The 9,916-nt window shown below is 46.0% G+C and overlaps 1 protein-coding gene across 2 annotated transcripts; it reads left to right on the top strand.

Moving 5' to 3' along the window:
* Window positions 1-1,728: 1,728 nt before the first annotated feature.
* LOC128932730 (peroxisomal coenzyme A diphosphatase NUDT7-like) lies at window positions 1,729-6,541 on the top strand. 2 transcript variants are annotated; one of them, XM_054269414.1, is made up of 4 exons: window positions 1,729-1,998; window positions 3,374-3,532; window positions 5,379-5,807; window positions 6,412-6,541. In XM_054269414.1, exons 1-3 carry the CDS (start codon window positions 1,729-1,731, stop codon window positions 5,760-5,762), a joined length of 813 nt encoding a protein of 270 aa, XP_054125389.1. In that variant the 3' UTR covers window positions 5,763-5,807; window positions 6,412-6,541. The 2 variants fall into 2 exon arrangements, with proteins under 2 accessions (XP_054125389.1, XP_054125388.1); XM_054269413.1 differs by lacking the exon at window positions 6,412-6,541 and having other exon boundaries at window positions 5,379-6,095.
* Window positions 6,542-9,916: the final 3,375 nt, after the last annotated feature.

Here is a 9,916-nt window from a genome sequence, read left to right as displayed (position 1 = left end):
AGCAGGGAGATCATCCTTCCCCTGTGCTCAGCACTGCTGAGGCCACACCTCGAGTGCTGTGTCCAGTCTGGGCCCTCAGTCTGGGAAGGATCTTGGGATGTTTGAGCATGTCCAGAGGGGGCAACGAGGATGGAGAGGGGCTGGGAACACAAACCCTGTGAGGAACCCCTGAGGGAGCTGGGGGTGCTCAGCCCGGAGAAAAGGAGACTCAGGAGACTTTATCACTGTCTACAACTCCCTGAAAGGTGGTTGTGGTCAGGTGGGGCCCGGTCTGCTCCCAGGCAACAAGTGACAGAAGGAGAGGGCACAGTCTTAAGCTGTGCCAGGGGAAGTTTAGATTAGATGTTAGAAAAAAAATTCTTCACTGAAAGAGTGACGGCACACTGGAATCGCCTGCCCAGGGAGGTGGTGGCGTTGCCAACCCTGGACATGTTTAAAAAAGAGTAGATGTGGCACTCAGTGCCATGGTTTAGTTGATGAGGAGGTGTTAGGTCATGGGTTGAAGTAGATGACCTTAAAGGTCTTTTCCAATCTAATTCATTCTGTGATTCTGTGAAAAGTTGGCAGTCGGGAGAGAATGGAAGTTCCTGAGTACCCATCCAATGGCAAAGGGGATAGGGACAGCCCCGACCAGGAAAGGCTACAAAAAGAAGCCATTTCCTCAGGGGGGGCAGTCTTGGTCTGTCAGGCAAGGGCAGCACACACCTGGCTCATTACTAATAGAGTATTCTTTTGCTTCCACCATTTGTCCCCACTGAATTGCATCTAAAGGTCCGTGCATTTCCAACACCATGGAGGTGGAATAAGGTGATCATTAAGGTCCCATCCACATTCTGTGGAAGGGACCTCCTGTGGTTCCTCCTCTCCCAACTATGGTTCTGTGACTGGTCACAAATGCAGCCCTTTCACGGTCCTTCTCCCACTGGGAGCTGCTCCAGTGCCGGAGTTCAGGCGGGACTGGACGGAATCCACGGAGCCTCCGCACATCTGGGGCAGCGCGGCCCCGCAGCTCCCGGCACAGGGACAGCCCGGAGGGGGAAAGGGAAAAAGGGAACTGTGGAAAACGCCAATAATTTGTTTTTAAAATTTTAAAAGTTTAATAGTAATACAATGGTTATAAAAATAGCAATACAATTAGAGTAATAATAATTTGGACACTTTGAATTAGGACAATATGAGACAATAGAGACAAAGAGTTATGGACGTCTGGGTACCTTTTTCTGGGAAGCACAAGCTCGAAAAAGGACACCCGTTAACAAAGGATTAACCCTTAAAAGCAATAATAGCCTGTTGCATATTCATATATTTCATACATGATGCATAAATTCCATTCAAACACAGGATTCTGTCTGGTCAGTGCCACCTTCTTCCTCTGAATCCTAACAGCGCCTTTGAGGCAGGAAGAAGTTCGTTTCTTGTGATAATGGGGCAATAATTTCTTTTTCTGTGAAAGATTTAGGTGTCCTGTGGCTGCTGTATCGCTGAGAGTCCTTTCTTAAAAAAAAAAAAAAAAGTATCCTCCATAGCATAGTTTCTATTCTAACATTTTTTAGCACTTAAAACTATATTTAAGAGAAGTAACACAGCATTACTTTCTAACACAACACATGTAATATCCATTTTAACATTTGCGAACAGCCAATCATGAAAAGCACGCATTTGTCACAGGAGCGATCGAGCGCCGAGTGGTGGGGCCGCGTCGGGGCCGGGCCGGGGGCGGTGCCGGAGATGGCGGCGGAGCGGGAGGAGCCGGGCCCCGCTCCCGGTGCCTGTCCCGGTCCCGGCCCGGGGCATGAGCGGGGCACGGCCCGAGGGTGCCCGAGCTCCGCTCTGCCCGCTCCTGGGCACGGCGCCATGGAGAGGGCCCGGCACCGCCTGAGGCAGTTCGATATCGGGGACAGGTTCTCCGGCCTGCCGCTGCCCAGAGCCGCCGTGCTGCTGCCGCTGATGGTGCGAGCGGGGCGGCTGCACCTGCTGCTCACCGTCCGCTCGCTGCAGGTACCGGGGGCTCCGGGGACCATCGGGGCGCGATCCCGGCAGCTGCGCCACCCAGTGCCCCCTGTTCCCGACCTTGTGCCCAAGGGCACGGCCGGGTGTTTTTACACTGATGTGATTCTGGTGTTTGCGTGCCAGGAACACGCCGGGATCCCGGAAACCCGTGACGGGAAATTAACATTTGCACAGCCGGCAATGGTTGCTTACTTAAATAAGGAAACTGACCACGGAGCGCAGCTTTGTTAAATGAGGTTTTTCAGTCTGCGGTTAATATTACTCTTCTCTCCCTTTACTATACAAAAGACAACAACCCAAGGGTGACAGAACTCTTTCTCCAGCATTTTGTTTTCTTCTACAACTCTTGTTTTCCGTCCTTGTGTCACATCAACTGCCTGTGCTCAGGAATTACTTTTTTCTGTTGCTGGGTCTTACTTAAAAAACAATCACAGTTACATAGCTGTTAAATGTAAATGTGTTTGTTACTGATCCTTGATGCACAAGCCTACTACTGGAATGTATTTAAAGCTGTCTTAGAAATAACTCACTTTTTGATACAGTCAGGAGGGGACACAGTCTTTGAAGCAATAACTAAATAATTTAATTTGCAATGAGTCAGCTGAGTCGGGTGTGTGTCTCCCTCCCCAAAGGCAGAAACACACACACACACACACTGACAAAATGGCAATCTTTTATCCTCTTTTGCAGTTGGGGCTCGTCCCATTGAGTGCCTACTCAGGAACTCAGGCTCTGCCGACTGCCAACTTTTCTGTCCTTTCTCTTCTCACCCTTCTCCCTGTTCTGGTTATGTCTTCAACCCTGCCCCTCTTCCAGTTCTCAACAACACCCAACAGATTAAACAAAACACATTTTAACCATTTTCCAACCATTTCCATTCTTTTGCTCTGTAATCTTTTTGGGCTGAAGCAAAATGTTATTTCCTCTCTCATGGGTATGTTATTTAATTGTGTCTTTCAAAGGTTTTTGCTCTTAGAGTATTTTGATCTTGCTCTACAAGTTGTCTGTCTGGATTAATCTGTCAGTCATTTACATAAACAAGATGATGCAAAATGTGAACTTTGGCATACTAAAGCAGAAGTTCCGGTATGAATTACACAATGGTGTACAGGTACAGGGTATTTTTTGATAGTGAGGATTTATGGATTAGCAGGAGATAGCTACCTCGGCATTTTCTTAGCTGGCTACTCTTGCTAAGGCATGTTTCTTCTGGTCTGCGGAATCCTAAACCACCATTTCCAGCTTCTTTGACTGGAAAGATAAACACAAAGGGATGCTGCAATACCAACACGTATCAGTGTGGATCCAATGAGAAACATAAACCTTGTTCTATTTAACAGTACTTTACTCCTTTACATTCTAGCTGAGAAGATCACCAGGGGACGTGTGTTTTCCAGGAGGTAAAAGGGAAGACACTGATAGAGATGACATTGACACTGCTCTCCGAGAAGCTAAAGAAGAAGTGGGTCTTCAGCCAGAGAAGGTGGAAGTCATCTGTAGGCTGATGCCTGGAATTGATAAAGTAAGTCAGCCTATCAGTACAGAATAAGTTTGGGTGGTTTTCACTTGTGTGGTTGGCAGTGACCTTTTCAAGCCTGGAACTGTCAAGAGGCGCCACTTCTTCGTGTGCCCAGCCCGTGTGTCCAGCAGAGGCCAGGGAAAGGGTTCTTGCCCAGGGTTTGGTGTTTGTGAGAGCAGCTCTGGGGCACCCCACAGCCAGCGCTGCCCTGTGAGAGCTCAGCAGAGAGCCATGAGAGCAGTCACAGCGAGCGGGTGATGGATGAGCAGCCAGGCTGAGAGAGGGGGGCTTGCTCAGCTTGAAGGCTGCCAGGGGATTTGGCTGCTTTCTTCTCCTGGCGTGTCAGAGAGGGGACGATACCAGAACTCTTCTTGAGGCAATGGACACAGCAGCGGCATGGACATTGTGATGAGATGCAAGAAAGAAATTCTCTTCACCATGAGGTCAGCCCAGAAGCAGAGCAGATGTTGCTGACAGGCTGTACAGTCCCCATCCCTGGAGCTGTGCAGGGCTCACTCTCCCAGGCAGGGTGGCTGCTGTAGCCTCACAGCTGCCCTGTCTGGTGTCTGCTGACTCCAGGGCTGTGCAGACAGAGAGGGGATGTGCACCTGGATTGTGTGCATCATCTTCCTCTAGCAGGGAGACTCCCAGAGGTGTCTTTGGAGTGTAGGTCACCATTTGTAAATTAACAGGTTCTCAATTTCAATAGCAGTGTTCAGTATTACATAGGGTCAGTTTTCCCATAGAACAGAGGCATTTCTGTTTCTGAAGATTATTTTTGTTTACCAGGTAGCACTTTATCACTATGCCTCCTGTTCTTCTATCTGATAGCAATATCCTCTCCCCATTAAAAATGGAAACAACTACTTTTGAAATTTTATTGCAAAAAGCTTTATTTAACTTCTTAAATTATTCTACATTTTTGTACAGATAACCTTAAAGCCACATAGCTCCATAGCAGTGTGTAAAAAGGATCATATTTTCCCTGTTTTCCAGCCAATTACTTCAGTCAGTAGGAGAGATGGTGAGGGTTTTGGACCATGAGCATTGTACATGTCAGATGACACTCTGTCTGCTCAGTGTATACATTCCAGGTGCTTCTGACTTGGACGAAATCTTTCCAGACTTGAATCAAATACCACAATCACTGTTTTGCTCTTCCTCCTTTCTACAGGACAGTGGTCTTTGTTAGTGTGAACAAACCGAACTAGCAATGTATCCTAAAGAATTTTGGTGTTCTGTTGATGCAAACTATGATTTCAGTGATTTTGCCTTCCCATGGAAGCAGGGATTACATTTAGAATTAAAATGTCCATAAATGATGTGTTTCAAAAAGTGTTACATTTTATGGCTAAATACATTGCAATAATATTTCTGTACCTATAGAAAAATAGTTCCATATTCTGGAAAATTCCTATATCCTGGGAAAACAATACAGAAATATGATCTATGATAGGGAAAATTTGGATTAAAATCAGAATTAAAAACGTCAGTAAGGAAGAGCCATGGGAAAGCATGCATGCTTTTGTACTTCTGTAGCAAACTGGCAAGCCTTTTTAACTGCTCTGTGATTATACAGGATGAACAGAGTATTTGTAAAGTCATTTTTGACAATACAAAAATATGACTTCAAATTCTTCAAGTCAAATTACATAGATTGCCATTAGGGGGACTAAATTGCATTGCAGTTGAAAACAGTTCATAGGCTTCTTGTACTCATTTTGTAACAATGAAATGTTTTTTTTAAGTAATGAACATTTTTACTCGGTACAAACATAAGTGTATGAGGGTTTTGTTGATTTTTTTAAATTTACTTATTTATTGTTTGTTTTTTTCTGTCTCTTTTTAGATGAATAACTTGGTGACACCAGTCGTAGGATTTATAGAGGAAACATTCCAGGTCACTCCTAACCCAGATGAAGTGAGCGAGGTTTTTGTTGTGCCTTTGGAGTACTTTGTCAAGCCCTTAGATTACAAGACCTTCTCTTATAAAACCTCCTCAGGGTACTCAACTCGAGTACACTGCTTTACATACCATGACCAGGAACACAGAAAGTCATTCAAGATATGGGGACTGACTGCACACTTTGCTGTATTTCTTGCTCTTGTAATTTTTGGAGAGAGACCTACCTTTGAAGTGGATTATGATCTTGACAACTTATTTTCATCCTCTGAGAATTACTTCACTAATTTGTATGCATCTATACATGAAAGGAAGAAGAGTAATCTGTGACAACATGGTCTGGTCATGAATTTATTTTGAAAGAGGAAAAAGGAGGTTGGTTCATTTCCTTTGTACCTACTTTTTGAAAGCTACACTTGAATTTCATCGGAATTGGGAACTTTAAGATGACGATCTCTAATTAGATTAATACAATTTTTAATCTAAGAGCTGTGAGAAGCACACAATATTTTTTTATGAAACAGACTTGAAAAGGTCTGTTTCAGTTCTTTCTCAGTTTCAGTGCCTTTGTTCTGTGTGATCAGAGATACTTTCTGTGCTTTGTTTTGTCTGTAATGAGATAATACTATTTGATGGAAATTGTGTCTGAGTTAGCCTAGGAAAGCTTTCAGGGATCTGTCTGCCTCTTACATGTGCCATGCATGGACAACATGATCCATACAGTCTTGTGGGGTGTCTTTGAGCACTTACAGAATGCACAATAAAAGTACAAAAGGTTTCAGGTGCTTTCACAATCTTTTTTTGTTTTGTTTGGGTTTGTGGAGGGAAGAGGGCAGGTCAATATGTGCAGTGAATTTTGGTTAATTTAACATTTCTCACAAGGCAATTCCATAGGCTATGGAAAACTCAGGATACAGACAACAGGACTGAAGTTTGTCCCTCACCATCTTGTTATCAAATCTCACTCAGCTGCTGGCAGGAGCCTTCTGCAGGACAGAAAAGTGGAGGTGAGGATTCATGAGGACAACCCACCAAATAAACAACAACAGAGAGGGGTTCAGAACGTACAAAACAGCCCCTGAAGAATCGTCAGAGACCAACACTGCACAGCAAGAGCCTCTGAACAGTTAATGACTGAATGCTCCACGCCAAACACACTGAAACCTGAAGACAAGATAAAGCAGTATAAATTTGAGTCAAGAAGTTGTTAGGAAAATTAATCCACAAACATCAGAGGTTTATGTCCAAAAAGGAGCCAGAGGAGTCCTTTTACTTTATTTGAATAAAGGGAGAGGCCATGGGGCATTCCCCAGGGTCTCTCCAATTTTTGGAGGACACAGCCTCCTTTTTATCCCAATTTCCAGCCACATTTCCCTTCTCTCTTTCCCCCTTGGCTGAGGTACTTGAGAGCTTCAGACTCCCCAGTATGCCTGATACCAAAGATTTTCCTCTAAGGTATAACCCTCCCTTTTAATTTTTAATTCTTATGGAATTTAGGGGGGGGGGGGGGTTCTTCCCCATTGTTTTCTTTCATCTTTCAATGTCCAATTTAATTTAGCGGCAAACCTAAAGTTTATTTGTAAAAGCAAATCTCTTTTTCCATTCATCAATCAGTGGAATCCTTCCCATTGTTTATCTCCTAGTGCTGGTTTTATCTACCAGCAGACCCACAGCTTGTTTGTAAAGACAAATCTGCCATTCCTCTCAAAATCAGTTACCATGATAGCACAATCTGGCCAGTGTGTGATCACAGCTAGAATCCCCATTGCTTGGCACAGCTGGCACCTGTGCAGTTAGTTGGGAGCCAGAGAGCTGCAAAAAGGGGTGCTGCTGGGGATGCTCCTCTTGTTAAACTCAGCAGCAAAGTGGCACAAGTTAGAGCAGTGATTTTCACTTTAGAACACCTTTGCCTTTGGGAGTGCACCTCACAGAGGCTGCTCTTCTGGAGTTTGAAATCCCATTTTGGATGGGAAAGCATCCAGAAGGCAGAGGAAGAGCATCAGGGGAGCCCTGCAGGGTTCCCTTGCATCTGGCCAGGAGCAAGGGCTGAAAGGCTCCTGCCACCCTCCCCTGTGCCACCTGAGCTCCTTGCATGCCCCAGCAGCTTCCTGGTGCCTCTGGCTGCAGATCCAGCTAAGATCCAGTCCTGTCCAGAGATAAAATCCTGAAGCAGCTCCACAGGTGCTTTGTTGCTTTGTCCCTGTGAGTTCTGCAGTTCCAGTCTGTAAACCTGCAGGTTTCTAGCCTAAGCTGCTCATGTTATATTAGACCTGCTTATATTTTATACTGCACTGACAATATGTAGATACTGTATTGGCAATAAGTTCAGTCATAATGACCCACACGATCAGTGCCACACATCTCACACCTGACCAAGAGTGCTCTCTCTGAGCCTGCCGCAATCCCCAGGGTTATTGGGCCAAAGTACCCCAAGGTAACGTGGCTGCTCTCAGACTGTCATCCATGACCATCCTAAGGGTGTCACTGCCTTCATGACAGGGGTTTAGAGCATTAGCTCTCCAATTCCAGTGGCAAGGGACAGGTGGGACTTCAAGTAGTGGTTAAGGGTGGCTATAAAAGCTCCAGGTGCTTCCCAGAGGTGGAAAGGATCCAGTTCTCTGTCCTGAAGAGCTTTACTGGGAGAAGAGGAAGACAGTGCAGGATCTCATGGAGTTTGCACCATGCCTGGGCAGGGCTCAGCTTTCACAGATTTCTTCCCTAAGAGATTCCTTTCCCTCCTTTATTGGTAAACAAGATGTGCCAATGCCAATCCTCGAGGTTCTTATGGCTCTGTAGGTTCTTCAAAGAGCTTCCCAGTTTCCCTTGGTCTTCTCAAGGTTTGTCTTCTGAAGAATATTTGGATGATTCAGTTTCTTTATCCTCAGCTGAAATCTCAAGGTTGGCAGTATCACTAAAGAAGAAACCACATCATTCCCATCATACAGGTATAGAAATTGCCTTTTTTTTAAATAGTATTTTTTTCTGCTTAACCTCTGTATTCCAGAACAGGAGAGAAATACTTTATGGAATCATACACCAATAAAAAAAGTAAATGAGGGCTATCATGAATAAGGCCATTTGGAGATCACAAAGTTCACCAGTTCAGTTGCCCTTCTTGCCATTTACACAGCAAATGAAGAAGAGTTTGCTGGTGCTTGGCCCTTCACTGACTCTGAATATTCTGCTCACTTTCTAGGTAGAAACCCTTGAATACACATATTTCTCTCAGTCACAAAAGAGAACACACCACAAGCTCTCCAAATTCAGCAAGTGGCCCAGAAATGTTGCAATCTGATTGTGGCAGTACCTATCTGAGAGCTCCAAGTGTGGAGGATGGGCTGGCCACAAGCAAAGGCAGCTCTGGGAGGGAGCACAGCTGCTACTCCTCCAACTTCCCAAGTGGGAATAACCCTCCCACCTGTTCCACCAGACCCAGTGTGCTGCTGGGGGAGCCCTCAGCTGAAGGGGCCTGGGGAGATGTTGGACACTAGCCTGTTGTTCAGGTGTGACAATCAGTGACCCATCAGTGACTCCATCATCACAGATGGTCACAGACGATTCATCCTTTTCCTTTTCTTCTTCCTCTGGGTTTTTTTCTTCCTCTTGCAGTATCTCCTCCTCTTCTGAAGGAAAGAATTATCCATAAATAGAAGGCAAGGCACATTGCCAATCCCATTGAAGCTGAGAAGTCCCACTTCCCCAACACTGGCCTGTCCCAGAAACAATGGATGCTGCTGCTCCTCTCTGAATCCTCATGTTCATTCTCACTCACAGGGCATCATCTCATCCCCTGCAATGCCACGCACATCCAACCCTGCCAAAAGCCCTTCCAGCCTCTCTCACAGCTTTCCCAAGCTTTTCTGCCTGGCCATCATCTTTCCAGGCCTACAGCAATGTGCTGGCAAGATCCTGGGAAAAGGATCCTGGGAAAAAGCCTAAATGGACTCAACTGCTCAAAACTCAGGAGGCAACCAGAGAGGCCAAAGTGTTGGTCTGGCAGCTCTGCAACTTCCAGGCTTGTGGAGATGGGTGTGAGCTGCCTGATGTGTGATGGCAGGGGGAAACCAGGGGATCTTCCTGGGAGCCAGCAGACAGTGCTCACCTTTCAGCTTCCTGGGCCGGTACTTGGTAACCCCAGGGAAGGTCCCCTTTCCCTTCAGGGTGATTTCTGCCGGTTCCAGATGAGCCACTTGGACCTGGAAAGTCTTGTGGAAGGCTCCCAGCTTTCCTGGCAGATAATAGACCTTCAACACTTGCTTCTGGCCAGGTGCAAGGGAACCCTGCAGGGACAGGAGAGGAGGAAGGGACTGCATCAGAGCTTTGCTGTGGGATGGCTCAGGGGACAGACAGGCTGAGGGGACAGGTTCTCATCCAGAAGAAACCATCAGACCACATCACTTTCTACCTTCCTTGTGCCCAAAAGCTGGCATCTCCACCCCTGGGGTGCAGTGTGTGCTCCTGAGCCTTCGCAGGGCTGCAGCCCC

The sequence above is a fragment of the Melozone crissalis genome, unplaced genomic scaffold (assembly GCF_028551555.1).
Source record: "Melozone crissalis strain CALT ecotype California unplaced genomic scaffold, PUWL_Pcris_2 ptg000007l_1, whole genome shotgun sequence".
In the NCBI taxonomy this organism is placed as follows: domain Eukaryota; kingdom Metazoa; phylum Chordata; class Aves; order Passeriformes; family Passerellidae; genus Melozone; species Melozone crissalis.
Note: the sequence above shows the minus strand (reverse complement) of the source record. Positions and strands in the feature narration are given on the sequence as shown.